This window comes from Atractosteus spatula, chromosome 15 (assembly GCF_055471065.1).
Source record: "Atractosteus spatula isolate fAtrSpa1 chromosome 15, fAtrSpa1.hap1, whole genome shotgun sequence".
Taxonomy (NCBI): Eukaryota; Metazoa; Chordata; class Actinopteri; order Semionotiformes; family Lepisosteidae; genus Atractosteus; species Atractosteus spatula.
In genome coordinates this window covers 14,867,241-14,884,873 of record NC_142720.1, presented here as the reverse complement: position 1 = coordinate 14,884,873, position 17,633 = coordinate 14,867,241, and the positions used below count along the sequence as shown (strand labels likewise).

The following is a 17,633-nucleotide window of genomic DNA, read 5'->3' as shown; positions in this document are numbered from 1 at the left end:
AGCAGACCTCTGTGCCCACCTCCTTGTCTCTACAGCTGTAAATGAAACAGTTTGTTTCCTAGTTCCCTCCCTCTCCCCAGAGGCCCCAGAGGACTGTGTTTTGAGACCCCGGCTGCTGACTGAGCTGTGAGCTGTGAGCTGTGGCAGGAAGTGATCTGACAGGAGGCGCAGGCTTTCCTCCAACATGGATACCACCCCTGGGGTGGAGTTTGCCTGCACTGGGTGGGGTCTATGCAGAGGGCTGTGGCTGGCTTTGTGCTGATCTGCTGTGCAAGAAATTGTTGCACTCCCCTCACTCCATCTCTGCTTGTCTCCTCCTCGCTCCTACTTCCCCTCAGTGACGTTCTGCAGTCCATGTGGTCAGGAATACCAGGCACGAGGTACAGTACATGCTCATTAATATTCTGTATGGGTTATTTTTTGTTCCCTTCATTTGTTTCACATCCTTTTCTGCTTAATGGCTTTCTTATGTTTCAAGGGCCATGGCTGTCTGAGCAAAGAAAGTGTACCAGTAGAGGTTTAGGGTGGAAAAAATGAACTATCTTGGCTTTGAGGTTTCTATGTGTGGAGCACACCCAGGCAAGAAACCAAAACTAAAAGTGAGGGATCTGTGTTGTAAGCAGGCTGCTGGGCTCCAGTGTGTGTATCAAAGCAGAGGCTGAGGGAACGTTCTAGTTATCAACTGTGTCATGTGGGACTGGTTGGTGGCATGTCTTTTTTCAGTTTCCATGGTAACTGCAGAGTAATTGCTCAGAAAGGCAGACACAGGCCCACCATTCATGCATGTACAACACATTCATATAGATAGTAAGACAGAGGGTGTGCTTTACTGTAAATGTGGGTTATAGTCATGCTTGTAATACGTCCTTGTTTTATTGCTAGGTTATTTTTTAAACTCTTGTCACATGGGTATTTTAGTTTCCCTGGCGATAGGGGTTTGTGATATATCTGTTTTTCCAAGACCTTTAGTTTAGTTGTTTTTTCCACATCAAACAAGTCCCATACTGCATCAGTTTTGATTATCAACATGTGGTACATTTGTTTTTTCCCTTCTGTACGAAAGGAACTGTAAAAGCCTGTTCTGTCAGTCGTTTGTCCTGAGGGCTAAATATCTTATTTCAAGATACATTGCACACTTCCTGTTCAGTCCAAAGTTTCCCTCTCTTTACACTTTTGTTTACCATTGTGCTCTACCTTATAGTCTTAAATGCTAGTGATTTTCCCAGTTGGTCAGCTGGAGCTCCTCTCCATCTACCCTGCAAGCTGCAGTATCCTGAAGCTGTGCTCACCAACCAGACCTGGAGTGTCTGAAAGCAAAGAAAAACTTCCGTCAGGGTTAGTTTTGTTAAGTTGCAAGAGAAACATAATTTAAACAATAACCTGATAAAAGCCCAAAGTAGAACTTTAGGTCTCAAATTAAATTCATTTTCTGCATAATTTCTCACTGAGACTGAGTAGTGTAATAATGTGCACTTTTTTATTTTTTCACATCATCTGCCTTCGTGGATGTTTTGCTTTTGACATGTATCACAAAATATTAGAATGTTTTTACAATTGACAGCTTGTTTTGAAGTACCCAGGTGATTCAGAGAAACAGTTAGTGTTTTGTCTTGGAGTTGGGCTTATGTCTAAATGTAATTTTGTCATGGAACATGGAACATTTTTGTTTACATAAATGTGTTTTGTGGTATTAGGACAGGGGCTATACAAAAGAGTAATATAAAATGTAAAGACAAATCTTTTAAAAATTGGCCTCAACCTTGATTATATCATTTAATCATTTTTAAACAATAGCCTGGCAGAGATGAATTGAGTTAATTATTGAAATCTGGTGGGCCCACCAGTAATATGAATACTTACAGCTTGATGTAGACTGGCAGAGACATTATCACAGGCATATTTCTATGCTCACTCTGCAAAACATCTACTAGATCAGTAGTTTTATTTGGTTGAAACGGATATGCATTTCAGTCTGAATCATCCTCACAGGTGTGCTGTTGGTTTAAGATCCAGCATTACTGCGGACAAGAACATGACATTGATCTCAGATTCATCCAGAAAGTCTTTGAAATATTTTAACTATTTAGATTGCCTGAAACTTTGGAACTATTGAGGCACTACATTTATGTCTTTTACCATAACACTCAGTGGAACACTGGTCTCAAAATGTGGACAACATAATAGGCAGTTTATTGCCACTGTTAACACAAAAAGCAGACTCTTGAAGTTAGCATTATTGTCCCTCCATATTTAAACTATTACCAACAGGAAATAGAACTTTGTGAATGTCAAAATGTTGTATTGAATTGGTTAATCAGTAAATATTGCATAATCCATTATAGGGTCATGCTATAATTCTGAAGAGTTTTAGTATGTTTCCATGTTTCAAGGTGCATATACAGTATGCAAAGGAACAAGTAAAGGTTTCTTCTATGCTCAAAAGAGAAGAAAAGAAACGCAACGTTTCGGTAGTGGAATCTTCTTCGGGTCAAAAGAAGGCTCACCGAAGACACCCTAAGAAGGCTCCACAGCTGAAATGTTGTGTTTCTTTTCTTCTCTTTTCAGCATAGAAGAAACCTTTACTTGTGCCTTTGCAGTCTACGCATGCTTACACAGCTATCTCCTGTACATGCTATTCAGTATGTGTGGTTAGGGTTGTGTTAGCACTGAGTTAGAATTAGGATGTGTTTAGAATCAGAATATTTTATTTTCAGTCATAGCAATGGCGTTGAAAATAATTTTAAAATTAAAAATGCAGCAGACTCAGGCAAGTGGTAACATGTTTTAAATTTGGGTCTTTTTACAGATATGTAATTACCTCATCCTTAAAAAATGTATCGATGTTTTCAGCTGCGCTGTGAACAAAATGTTTGTTGGGAATTACTTATTTTAGTTTAGAAACTAAAACTAAAATATTTATGATGTTTGACAGTCCTTGGTTCGGCACACCAAAATATTTTTACATACGAGTGCTAGCCCTAGTGTATTGATTTTTTGTCGTTTGCTTTTTATGTTCTCTGACATTTTATGAGGAAAGCAAGCACATGAATTGGAAATTAAAGCAATAAACCACAGTCGATAAATATTAACTTTTCAGCTTAACTGTCAAATTGCCATGACCTGTTGAGTGAGCAGGATGTCATTGCACAATCACTGGTGATGTAAAGAGAGATAGTGCTCCTGCCCAGGGAGGGGCAAACACACCTGAGCACACAGCATAACTTCAAAACCACAGCTCTACAAACTGTACCAACTGTACCTGTTCCAGAGACCGCTGCACTTGCTGCATTTTAGGGCCCACAACTTTAAATATGTCCAAGTGTTATATCCACAGCTTGAGTTATTCTTTTAAACTATTTAACTATTCTTTTAAATGTCGGATTATGTGACATTCTGCTTTTAGTTTTGAAGGAATATAGGGCAAGAAAGCCTTTTTTCTGCTATTTGCAGTACTTTTTTATCAGTGCAAAGCCAACTAGAAGATGTCTGTCTCATCTTATTAAATACACTATAACATGTTCTATATTTTGTGATCTTCTTATGCTAACTATTCTGCACTTTATCAACTTCTAAAGAAAAGGCATTGAAAAGTAACAGATATGTAGAACTGGGTTCCAGAGTCATGTACTGTGTGCAAAATACTGCAATACATTAAACAAGCTTATTTCCATTATCTGGGAGTTTTACTAACAGCCCTAAGATCGATATAATGTAAGTTCTTTTCTGCTGTCACCTTAAGCAAAAGAAACAGATTTTTCTAGTTAAGAGTGCGTGAGTTTTAACTTCTTGCCAACTGGAAGAAACATTCCCCAATTAGTTCCCAAAATGTTGTAGAACTTGTGTTAGTGATGTCATCTCGCATTTGAAACAAGACCAGTTGGGCTTGTTTCTGCTTCACCTGCTCTTCTGTAACATTGAATGACTTGACCAAAGGAAGCCCAATTATCATTACTTGTATAGGCATCTGCACAGTGAGGTTGTACTGAGTTGTCAAGCACAAATCAAGCCAAGCAAAGCTTTATAGCAAATTACCTAATGAGACATGATTCTGTGGTGAGACTCAGTAAGAGAACTTTAAAATCATGGCAATCAAACCTAACTGCCTGGCCCTCATAATACTGTGCATTGATTCAATAGGCAATATTTAACAGTGCATTGTTCTCTAGTAATTTAAGGAAGCATAACTTTACTGATGTAAAATCAGTTTTCACAGATTTGTTTTTTTAAGTTAAACATCTTCTGTCTTTTATCACATTTGAGACGTCCTTTTGTAAAGTTGATCCAATAGCAAGGAATCTGAGACCTGATTGAGTTGAGATTACATGTTCAGTGAACTGTGTACTCATATTGCTGAATTTCCTCAACAGATGTAGACTCAGACACATTTGGTTTAATCACAAACTGGATGACTTTGAACATGAGTTTGCAGGTTCTGTAACTGTGAAACTAACAATGCCAGAATACATACCAAAACTACCCTATATATCTACAATTATATATTTTTGCTTTTCCAATTCTTTGTTGTCATTGATTGTGCTTAGAAAAAAATATATATATATTTAAGAGCACAGTTATAATTGCACCTGACTAGTGAAAAACACTGTAATCAAATCATCAGTTATAAACTTATCAAATATTTGCCCATAGAGAGTCAGTATACAAGACAAGGAATTGAAATTCTATTTAAATTAGAAATATGTGTCTACCCTAAATTCCTGCTGAAGCAGATTATTTTTTGTTTCATAAAAGGCAGTATAGAGAAATCAGACATATTATTTTCTGTGGGTGTCTCAATCACAGAGCTATCCATCTTCATTTTGCAACATAAGTGATGATAGATTTAGGTAATTTACTGTTTACTTTACCTAGAACATTGGAAGAAAGCATAGTAAAGTAATTGTTATTTTAATACAACCATGTAAAAGTGAAATAAATGATATTAGTGCAGTTACTATTCTAAAATGCTTTTTGTACAAACAGGTGTGATGCCAGTGTAGTGTAATAAAGGTTAGTGTACCATGTAAATATTAATATTCACTCAAAACATTATTTAAAAAGATATGAAATTTCATCTTTGTAGAAAAGGTGATATACTGTATGTGGAAATTATTGATCTACAGCCATGTTGATTTTTCACAAGAAGGCATGGTATCTTTAACAAATATCGCAACTGGTTTCCCTCAGACCAGTGCAGTGCTGTTTTTACAAACCATTCTTCCTGTAACCAGATGAAACCACAAACTATTTCACAAGGGTTGACAACCATTGTTTTCCTCTTAAGTTGAAGAGCAAAGTACCCTGAGTTATTAACTTAACAGCCACTGACAGAGTACTTCTCCCAACGTTTTCATTTTTAAAAAAGCGTTTTGTAAAGCTACAATACCAAGGTATACAGTGGTTTTACAACAACTAAAATACGTTTTTGATAGATGATTTGTTTCAGTTATAACTGAACTTAGAAACATACTCATTAAAGTTGTGCTTCAGTAGTGTATGTAAACTAGGTACATACAATCTTACCTTAGGACTGTACTTCAGTGTACTAGTACTGTATATGAAGTGCATTAAGAATCTTGTAGGAGAAATATGATTTCTTTCTAGGTAGATTTGTAGGAGGCAGACTTTATAGACTGGTGAGAGCTCTAGTCTGTTGCTGTGAGCTGCAGGACTGTAATGTGTATTGTAGTCCTTCAACCTGAAAAGACAGCACAAAGTCCCCAGCAGTGTGAGGAGGCAAACAGCTGCGCTCTAATATATGTGAAAACATGTTTTAGAGAAATAGGTTGTAATTGTTTTAGAAAGATTAACCTCTTTACATAATGCTGTGGTGTACTGTATACTGAGTAAGGTGCATTGTAAAAAGTGAAGTGGCCTTGCTACACACTGTGTTAGGGCAATGTTCCCTTTCAGTTGGGATTAGTAAATACCAGGTGCTTACATTTTAACTTCTGCTTAACCAGGAGTGCATGGGTGTTTCTCTGATGAAACTTCCTGTATTTGTTGAGCCTGTAAAGAAAACCAGCTCTTGCACAAAACCAAAAGAGTAAGTGTAGTGAAAAGTCTGCACAACAAAGAAGCTTTTAGCTGTGTGCACATCACTGCACTTACAGTAACATGGGCTTAGAAAACATATAATTTCCCAGCCTTCACTGTACTGATGATGCTTTTCAAAAACATCCTGTTTTGTCTTTAGCGTTTAAGTTGCTTCTCCGCTTTTGCCAGTAGGTTAGTGAGGACCCTAATAAAGAGATCCTATGAAACAAGAACATGTTCTCAGAGGGGTTCAGATCTGCTGTCTGGCCAGCCCATAGCTTATTAACAATGATCGGTAGATTTGTGTGAGGCACTTTACCAAATAAAGCACATATCTGTGTATTAGAAAAGTACTGTTAGTGACTTTGTTCCTTTCCAGCAATTCTTTATCTTCAGCTTGTTGTATTTAACATTGCACATTGTTTTTCTTTGACCATTTGTTGCACAAACTCCAAATGTAAATTTGTAAAGTTTTTCATAAGAATAACCACTATAATAAAGATATAAATAGTAATTAATTTTCCCCCCTTTTAGAGTGCACTAATCATCATTTTTTACAGGCTATTCCAGCTGAGGTCTGTTCACTTCTGAAGAATGGGAGTGCTGGAGTTTGTGAAATCGCAGTTCCTCTGTCATCTCCTTATCTGCTATGTGTTCCTTGTCAGTGGCCTCATCATCAACTTCATTCAGCTATTAACCCTGTTAATCTGGCCATTCAACAAGCAGTTCTACAGGAGGCTGAACTGCAGGCTGGGATACTGCATAGCGAGCCGTGAGTGCCCTGTGCCCATCACTACCACATTCATGCTACTCTCACAGCTGTTGCTTTATAATTCTAGTGCATTTTGCTGAAAGGGAAATTACACTAGGGCAGATCTGAATTGATCTTTATAACATGTACACATAGGATTTTTATTGCATTCAATTGGAAGAACTTCAGTACAGGTATAGCTTCTATCCACAGCACAGAAACAATTTGACATGTACTGTATAAAGGGAAGCTCTAAGATGCAAGGACACTTAAGAGGAGATGCAAGGACACGTAAGAGGTTTATCTCCTTAAAGCCTTTTCTAGTGCTTTTTTCATCTATAAGGTTTAATCTATGATACAAGCTTAAGTAAGACCCACTAAATAAACAGGAAAATACCCCTGAAGCAAAACTGTTGGATAATTCTAATATTGAACATTAACTGTAACTGTTGTAACTAATTTAACTTTCATATCTACCTGATTTTATCCTGTACCCACGAGTCACCAATATGGCACTTCCAATATATTTTAGCAGAACACTTAAATAATTTAGATCATGAATGTGAAGCTGTGGAGGAAAATAAAAACACTGTAATGTCATTGTTTAGCAGTGAAAGTTCCAGTGTGCTATTATTCTGAAAGGTCTGTGAACGTCTTTGCTAAAAGTAAGTTAATTTTAACTTGGTGACTTAACAGGTGTATTGACCTATAATGGTCATTCTCATTGCAGTGCCAAACCGCTGTGAATTCTTAAGGGCCCTAAACTTAATATTATATGCAATGTATCTTTATCTAATACTGACTATATAAGAATGAAAAAAAATTGTCACTGTTTCCATGAAAGGCACATGTTACTGTACTGTACATTAACCAAATGAAAACCCTTGTGAACTTGTTAATGAAGTTCAGCTCTAGACTCCTAGTGTTTCATTCATTCAGGATTGTTGGTATGGGACTGTAGTCGGCATTGAGTATTCATGTGCGATTAGAGTTTTGTTAGGATTAGGGTTTGGGTTAGGATACTTTAAAAACTTTAACTTTTACTATGAAAAAATATTACATTTTTTTTTAATAGTAATATTGCCAGCTCATAAGGCTTTACTAAAAGGAGAAGTTAATACAGAGGGCAAAAAGGAATTTGTATCTGTTTATTTATGGAATGTATTTAAGTAGTGGTTCCTGTGCTGACAGTGACCCCATGAGGTGACAGTTGTGAGGTTCTCATGAAGTGTAGTTTTGAATTCCGCAATTTGACATTAGGGTCTTTAAAAACCTGTGTGACTGTGACACTTCTCGGCTTCTTGTGCTTCCCTGTAGAGATGGTGGCCCTGCTTGAGTGGTGGTCGGGTACTGAGTGCAGCCTCTACACTGATCTGGAAAGCTATAAACTCTATGGCAAAGAAAACGCCATTGTCATCCTTAATCACAACTTTGAGATTGACTTCCTCTGTGGCTGGACCTTTTGTGAAAGATTTGGAGTCCTAGGGGTAAGAGATTGCATTACGTTATAAATATTGTTTGTTTTGTTTTCGAGCTAACCTCTTAATAACTGGAGAACCCTAATTTTGTTTAGGAGTGCAAGCTTACTGAAATACTTGCCCTGGAGGAAAAAAAGAGATTCTCTAAATGTTCAGTTGTGAAACTGTACCCTTAAATTATATTTTTTACTATTGAACAGTAGTAAGCCTGTCCATATACAATCATTAAAATATTTTGTGCAATAATTGAAATACATCGAATTTTTATGAATCAACTTAAATGATAGACGAGACCTGAAATTGCATAGACTGACAATGTTTTAAATGCAAGACGTAGCCTCAAGTACTCAATTTAAATATATACTGACATTACATGTAAATCTAGTATTTATTTTATGCTAGTGTTTAAGCTCTTTACAACAAGGCCTGTAGCCTTTATGTTTATGTGGAGTAGCCGTAGGATCTGATTGTTTCCTGTCCATTTTCAAAACCCCCTTCTCACAAGGCACACACGACAGTTACTCTATAGCAGAAAATTCCTTTGGTAACTGCTTCTTTAAAAACAGGCATACGTACAGTACCAAAGATATCATACAGTATAGGCCTCAGACCAGCAGCAGTCTTAGTTATGCCTTGTTCTGGTGGCTCTAAGGGAATCCTTTTCTTTCAGAGCTCCAAGGTCCTGGCTAAAAAGGAGCTGTCTTATGTACCTCTCATTGGCTGGATGTGGTACTTCCTTGAGATTGTCTTCTGCAAGCGGAAGTGGGAGGAGGATCGAACGATGGTGGCGAAGAGTTTACAAAACCTCCGAGACTATCCCGTGAACTACTGGGTATGACCAACTGAAAAATGCTCCACAAGTACAGTCCAGCTGAACATCCCAACATAAGTGCTTTCTGCAGTGTTCTCCTTATGGGACATGAACCTTCTCTTTTATTGATCTGAAAAATTGTGTACCTGATTTGTGGCAGCTTTAAAACCAGCAGTGTGTCTGTTTCAGGGTAGGACAGTTTTGATACTCCCCAAGACAAATCAAACTGTTCGTTGGCTGACAACTTTGTTATTAGGGGCTCATGAGTGGCTCAGCAAGTAAAGAGAGCTTACTTCAAGCACAGCTTGAGCTCTGTGATCTTGACATTGAGAGTCTGAGTCTGGGTCATGTCACTAACTGATTGTGACTGGAATTTCCCAAGCTGTGATGAAGATTTGGCTCAGGATTGCTAGGGGCAGAATTGGGATCATTTGGCCCAGCTCATTTTATTATTTTTGACCAGAACGTTACAAATGAGTGATTCTTGCACTACATTTGCACTTACTGTATCAGGATATCAGTGATGCTTTCGAGTATAAGGCATTCTAGGATGCTAGTTTTGTGAGTTCCTATTGGCAGGCTAAATACGTCCTTTTTAGATTTGTATTATTCATTAAAAAAAGTAAATGAAGGCTGAGAGAAAGGCCATGATTAATATATCATATAATATGGCCCTGAGAGCCATAATACATGTAGTAGGTAACATTCTACAGCTTTCAATAAAAAAAGAACAATTGCCATTGATGCATCTTTAACATCACCTTTATGTCATTTTCGTGTTTTTGCAGTTTCTGTTACACTGCGAAGGGACGCGTTTCACAGAGAAGAAGCATCAGATCAGCATGCAGGTGGCAGAAGCTAAGGGGCTGCCCAAGCTCAAATACCATCTCCTGCCCAGAACAAAAGGCTTTTGTGTCACTGTGCAGAACCTGCGCAATTCGGGTAAGGAGCAGAAAGGAGTTCATCGCAATATTTTATTATCGTTTGTTTGTTGTACCGAGACATTTGAAAAGTAAAGAGAGAACTCATTGTACCTGCCATGCAGAAACACTGGAGTAATGTTAACCCTTGTCCTGTAATAACCTGAGTATGGGATCTGGTCAATTCTGACTTTAAGAGCCTGTGCCTAAGTAAATAATGTGTTGATGTACTTTGATTTTCTCCATGGTAGCAGAGCTGTGAGTCAGAGCTTTATAAGTCCACCATTTTTTTGTTATTGGCTAGAGTTGCAACAGAAAAGGAACAAACTTCATTTTGACATGCATCTGGGCAAAGTGAAAGCAGGGCTTGATTGCCTACAGTTTAGGGACACAGATACAAATATTTCCTCTGCAGAAAGGACCTTGAGACACTAGTTACTATAAATCTACAAGGGATGGTATAAGATACTGTTACCACAGTTGGGGTCACTGGAAATTATTGGGAAGAATGGGAATCCCAAATCATCTGCACCCTGGTGCAATCCATGTGGTGCTGATGCACAGTTTGTATTGCTTCCAGCTGTGCTAATCGCTGGCATAATGAATTTACTTATCTCATGCTTGTTCAGTAAAATTTCAGTGAACCTGTTACACTAAAGGAGGTCTTTTTCCTTTAATAACTGACTTTGTTTCAGTTACAGTTTGAGTGATTTTGCTTATCTTTTTCTTCTTCGCCTTTTGTCTTTTTTTCGGTTTGCAAGCTCAGAGTAAAAAAAGCAGGCGCGAGTAGTGCCCATGAAACTTTCAACCCCAGTCATCAGGTGAAATGCAAGGACAGATGTGCTGGCTCGTTGTGTGGTTCTTACTCTCTGTTTGCTCCGTAGTTGCTGCTGTGTACGATTCTACACTTAATTTCAGAAACAATGAAAACCCAACTCTACTGGGACTTCTCAATGGGAAAAAGTATCATGCAGATTTATATGTGAGGTAAGAGGCATGTCATCACAGGAGCTTGCAATTGCCATTCTGCACAATCACGCAACGGTCTTAGATACTTCTGGGCACAATGTGCAAATGATTGTGGAAAGTTTGCTCTAGTATTTCAAATAATATTTTGAAAACATTTACTTGGTAGCGGTCCTTTTTATTTTGATGGATTGTGTGTTGGATTAATTCCTAAAAGCTTACATCACTATTTGATATAGTTCAAACGGGTAGCTGTGTCAGCATGTGTAGGTTCATTCCATGCTGAAAAGACAAGAAAAGAAAAACTTCCTGGATGGGATATGCCAGTCTATCAGGATTTCCAACGCCATGCAAATACGGCACTGAATTTTTAAAACGAAGCCTCCTGGTTTTGAAAACTGTCAGACCCGTAGGTGGTAGAGGAAGGTTAAATGCCTGGGGGTAATGAAAACCGGTAGACCCTGTAGTCCAGGAATATAACTGAACATTTTAAAATGACAAAAAGGAGCATTGCCCTAATTTTCTTGTGTTAACATGCATTCTGTTTTACGCACACTGCAAGTACTACGTAAATAACTCTATTTAAAAGGCTTTCTATAACACTAATCTCTTGTATCACGCACAACAAGAAACTCCTGGAGAGTTTTAATTGGTATCTTTGTGAGTAGTCATTTGGAATACTACTGTACATACCCTACAGTATGTATAACATGCGTGCTGTACATAGGATTCTTACAATTCTTAGAAAAAAGTAAAAGGGCACATGTGAAAATCTAAACACTAGAGGAGAGCAATGTGGATGGTGTTAAATCTGTGGACTTTATCCATTTCTTCTTGTTCCTAGGCGGATTCCTTTGGAAAACATTCCTGAGGATGAGGTAGAGTGTTCTAACTGGCTCCACAAACTGTACCAGGAAAAGGTGAGAACTACACTGGTTTCCACTGTAGAATATGGCTGAGACAGCTTATTTAATGTTTTGATTAAGTGATCATTTTTTAATTAAAAAGTGTACCAAACACATTAAATGGGAAAGGATTTGAATACTTGGTGTTTTTTAATTGCCTGTGCCTATTAAGTTTCTGTGTTCATACCTCCTGAAGCACTGTACCATTTGAAAGGAAGGACTAATTCATAAAGTCTGGCTGAAATACTCTCTTGCTAAATAATTTATCTCTAAATGAGCATGCATGCATGAAAGTGGACTTTTAGTGTTTGAGGTAACCATTATTTAATCTCTGGAATGTATCCTTAGGCACTCATAGATTTTTATCAATACAGTACCACACACCCAACACAAGAACTGTTACAAACAGTTCAGCCCAACTGTAAGTTAAATACACTTTTCATATTATGTAAATATCTTTTTCAAAGTTTAAAATTTAAGCCTTGCTTTTTCATCAGAACCAAGCCAGTGCTAATGTTGCTTCTCCACTCCTTTTCTCCACTAGGATGCTTTTCAGGAGGAGTACTATAAAACTGGGCGCTTCCCAGGCCAGGCAGTCATCCCCCCACGGCGTCCCTGGGCTCTCCTTAACTTTCTCTTCTGGGCAGCTCTCCTGCTGTACCCCCTCGGCCATCTGCTGGTCAGCGTGATCAGCACCGGCTCTTCCATGACGCTCTTCAGCTTCATCGCCCTCTGTGTGGCAGGTCAGTGTGCTTGCAAAGGCACCTTTGAAACTAAAGTGTCCGCAGTACATCGCTGAACCAGCACAGAATTCTGTGCCTCAGGCGTGCCAGGACAACACCGGTGGGGTCCCAGCTGCTCTGAGGACAGTCGCTAGGGGAGGGAAGGGCAAGACGTAAAAATGGGAAGGGGGGGTCGGTACAATAGGAAATCTATGCTGAAGAAAGAGGAGTATCCCTGAAGGACACTATTAGACCTACTAACAATAATGGTAATATCTTGTATATAGTACATATTGATCTACAAGAAAACCAATGGGATCCTGAACCGGTCCCTTATTTTCTGTCTCTCCCTTATTGAGGTAGACATTCTTTATGCTAATACCAATTTAAAAGTTTGTCGTTAATTTCTGGGTTATTATCTCACGTACAGAATTGGAATGAGCAGCTTTAAGCCTTGGGGTCCTCACTCGAATGAATGCTTGTAGAATATTTGGGATCTATATTATATCAAGCGTGATTAATTCTTTTTTTTTCCTATGTCCAAATATTTTATTAGCAAACTGTCAGTCAGGTACTCGTAAGTATAGCTTTACATCACTGGAAGTATGGAATTTTAAAGCATGCTGCCTTGCAGTTGAATTGCATGACACTCATTTTTTCAATCCTGGTTTATGTAAAGTCTTACAAAATTGAGGAACTTGATGGGCCAAGTACCTTCAAATGACAGAATGAGTTTCATCTGTTACAGTAATGCTTTTCTGTAATGGTATGTGCTCATTTAATGGATTAAACAATGTTTGCAAGTTTTCAAGAAATAAGCTCAAGAAAGCTTTAAAAATAAAAGACAGGGCAAACGTACTGTACCAAGATTCACTATCATAATAGTGCTGGTGGTAATTTTGAAAATGACCCAGGCTGAAAAAAATGTACTTGCTTAACTTACTTTGTATGTTTAGTGATAAGAATTGAAGTAAGTGATGAATGATATTGCAGTGTTTATTGAAAACTTTAAATAGAATAATCTGCATGTTTTGAAGCATTCAATCTGCCCTACAATCTTAACAGTCCTTTCACAACATAATATAAAAAGAAAGTTTTCTGTGCTGTGGAGTTAAGAGTCTTCTGAGATGATGTGATGTGGAGGATTTGACTGAAAACCTAAGGCAACCCATAAATAAGTTACTGAGTCAAAACAAAACTATTAAATGATTTGAGATCATCTGCTGTCTCAAGCCATCCACTCTCTCCTCAAACATACAAACTGTCTCAGCAGAGGCTGCTGGTTAGCACAGCCAGAGACTGAAAGCTTTTAGAAAAGGTTCACATGACATTACATGGCTTTTGATTCCTAATGTGTTGACAAGCTCGTGAACCAGCTGCGCTGAGGATTTTGATATCCGCAGGAGCAGCTGTCTTTCCGGTCCTTAGTATTTATTGCTTCTTTATCCAAATTATAGTTTATGAAACAAACGTATTTTGTACTTTGGAATTAGCAGATGATGAAATAGAAGGGGAAAGTGTTGTAGTATTACACTGTAAATACCCCTGTACAGGCCTACAGCCATGGTCTCTTTTGTATTAGTGTTGACACTGATTACAGTGATGCACTGATTTGACAGTAAATGCATGATATAGTGCTTTGTACACCTAGCAATGCATTAATCATTTACCAGGTATGGGCAGTATTATGCCTTTGTGGACATTGACTGTGTACTAAACATTTTATCCATGAACTAAGTACCCACCCAGTCCTCCAAAATTCATGTTATTAACATTGTTGCTGTGTGTAATGGTACTTTACAGAACAACTTGCTCTCCCTTTTTTTTTTGTTTCAAGCTTCTGTTGGAGTTCGGTGGATGATTGGAGTCACAGAGATAGACAAGGGATCCAGCTATGGGAATAAAGATTTGCAACGAAAAACCAACTGAAACATTCAGAAGCCATGACAAACCAAAGGCGACACACATAGCTTTGTATTATAAGAGGATAAAATGCTGATATATGCAATGAACACTATTAACACTGGTACTATAAAAATATGGAAGACGCCTACAGGGCACACTACCTGCTGTACAGAAGAGTTCATGAGCTTTCAAAAGTTAGGAAAAATTAGTGGTGCAGCTTAATTCATTATCACAGACTGAAGGACAGCTTAAGTCACTTATTGTATATGTGCCTTGACAGCACATGCATTCATTTTTATGGATACATATAAATGCCTTACAATCACACGTGATGTAGCTACAAGTGTTCAGATGTGGTGCTAATAAGACCATCATGAATTTTTATTCCAGTTCTCCTTATACTGCCTAGACCCTTATAAGCTGCTGTAGTACAGATTATGATATCTGCCCTAAAAACAGATTAAAACTTAACAGCCAAGAATCTCTTTATAAACAAGTTGCACTGAAAAACCCTTGTAAAAGTCCAGTTCCTTCCACAGCAAAGCACAAGTTAACTGTGTAACAGTAGCAGTTCTCGTTAGTGCCAGTACTTGTGAGCCATTTCATTAACATACCACGTAACATTGATTTTACATTGGCTCTAAATCCATGGCATTTAATCCAAGGGTAAACTTTAATTATTTTAATAGAACTAACCATGGTGTACAATATGGTTTCTTGCCTAAATAACTTGTCTCTTGGTGTAGCTGTTTTTCCATGTAATTCGGAAAAATCTAATTGCTGGTATTCTATTGATAGGATGGCACAACAACATTCAGGTTTAGAATATAAAGATTGTTTTGCTTATGTGCAATTCGGTTAGATTAGTTACAGACTTACATCAATAAAAATAACATTTTGGACATAATGGACGTAATGTAGCTATCAAGAACAGTTATTCAAGGTATTAATTACTTAATTTCCATATATCCATAGGCTGAAGTTCCCATCCCATCTGTGGAACTGACTTTCACATCTGCACATTTCCCAAAGCCTTTGAGCTATGCCAGACAGGACAGGTGTAAGAGGAAACAACACTGGAGTTGCGTAGTTAGGGCAACCGCATGCCCAAACTACATGTCATACTACAGATAAATGGAAACGGATGGCTGACCAACAGGAAAATGGTCAAATTACAATGTCATTTTGGTTGCCTTGGCTGCTAAGGAAACTACAGTAGCAGAGGTTTTGTCAGTGTTTTTGTCAGTCAATTGCAGGAACCTTGTTTTCTTGTGTCAAACAGTCATTTCTAGTATTGCGATAATAGGACATTTCAGTGTTTCATTGGACAGAGATTCCGTATTAAAACAACTTTCAGTATTTAATGTGAAAGTGGAGTGATTGACAGAGGCAGTTTTTAACTGCTTTTAATATTTTGGGTATAATGGATCAAATATAGTCAAGGGAATAGTATATTTTAATTTTGCACTGCACTGCACTTTGAAATATGTAGAGAGGGGCCTAATAAAAATGAGACCACGAGACAGAGATAAAGTAAAACCATTCGTGTAAAGCAGGGTTTCCAAGAGACTGATATCAGGATTTTATTTTCATTCCAGCTGAGCCCTTAATATCTAAACTGAATAATTGTATTTCTCGTGTGTGTGGTTATGGATATCTGCAGGTGACCTTAAATCTCTCCTAGTTTCAGAGCTGGACACAACTTTAAAGAGCGCAGTATGGTTAAAGCTTTTACAACTGAGGACGAAGTGAAAATACAGGAGTCGCTAGGCATGCAGGACCTGTTGTAAAGGCCTCCTAAAAAAAGCCAAACCCTGAGGGGCCCACCATAAAAGCCGATTTGTCAAAAGTTGTTTTTAAGTCAGTGACCTCCAAACCACCTCTTAAGGAGCTTGCCTGACACCAGAAATATCAACGACCCTTCCGTAATGAACAGATTCCACCGTTCGAAAATAACCTGATCAAGGGGGAATTAAGTGGTTCCATTTTGTTCATTGCAAATTTGCTGACATTGCGGCGCACTTCAGAATTTGTTTTTATCAGTACCTGCATACTAGGCTATTGCTGAATCTAGCTTTGATGTCTTTCAGTTCATAAAGCAGAAATTAATGCTTATGCAGTAAATGAGAACACAAAATCAGGTGAAATAATTCGTTTTATGCAAGCCAATAGCTTTGTCCTCTATACACAATTGTGCTTATTTTGTACTGAAAAGACTGTCTACTATGATCTGTGCTACTAGTCTCTTCATTCAACTTATAAGCTTTGCCAATTGCTCTGCAAATCATTGGAATGAATTGCAAGGGACTGTTAATATGAAAAGTACAAACCATATAAATAGAGCATGAGAAACTTTGATGTTTATTTCTGAGGCACAAATATATCATATGTATATAATGCAGCAAAAACATAAGCATTGTGGATTCTTCTTTGTTTTAATAAATTATTAATTTGTCAAAACTGGCAGCTCTGTTTAGTGTTAATATTTGGTATAAGACGTGTACCCTAATGAGAGTTGGCATATAGAAGACTTGACGTTAAGATTTTGGAGAGATCAAAGCTTCCAATGCTCTTCTTTATTGAACCTCTTCTTTTGATCACAAATGCGATTTATCTGTGCTTTTAAAAAAATTCACATGCAGTAATTGGACTTTAACACTCCCTTAGTGACTTCGTGATACTCCTTTAAAGAAAATTTCAAACTTAACATGAATAAACAATTTTTTTTGTAAATTGTAAAGTCTGATGTTTTTTAATTGTTACTACTTGCTTGGTGTCTTATTGACAAGTTCCTTGAAAAAGGCTATGAATTTATAAATGTACTTCTGCAATGGAAGGAAATAAATGCTCAGCACTTCATGTCTATTTTTACTTATTTCCTGACAACAGCCTGCTTGAGCTATCTGTTGCAACCTGCAAAACAAACCTGTATTTTTCATTACATTAATGTACTTTTAGAAGTATGCTCCTATTGTCATGCACTTCCCATTTACTAAATTTGATTATACCTAGAAAGTCTTTAAATATTCATAAAATCCTACAATATTCACAAACCACTTACCTATGAGAAAGCATGGCTATCTAGAATTTCCTTTTGCACAAGTACAGTTCCTCCTCTATAACTACGGGTAACAATAAAAAC

General features: G+C 37.6%; 1 protein-coding gene across 1 annotated transcript; it reads left to right on the top strand.

Moving 5' to 3' along the window:
• The first annotated feature begins 255 nt into the window (after nucleotides 1-255).
• agpat4 (1-acylglycerol-3-phosphate O-acyltransferase 4 (lysophosphatidic acid acyltransferase, delta)) lies at nucleotides 256-17,224 on the top strand. Its single transcript, XM_088933663.1, has 9 exons — nucleotides 256-380; nucleotides 6,594-6,805; nucleotides 8,102-8,271; nucleotides 8,933-9,094; nucleotides 9,862-10,015; nucleotides 10,878-10,980; nucleotides 11,804-11,879; nucleotides 12,409-12,607; nucleotides 14,424-17,224. Exons 2-9 carry the CDS (start codon nucleotides 6,628-6,630, stop codon nucleotides 14,513-14,515), a joined length of 1,134 nt encoding a protein of 377 aa, XP_088789789.1. The 5' UTR covers nucleotides 256-380; nucleotides 6,594-6,627; the 3' UTR covers nucleotides 14,516-17,224.
• The last annotated feature ends 409 nt before the right edge of the window (nucleotides 17,225-17,633 follow it).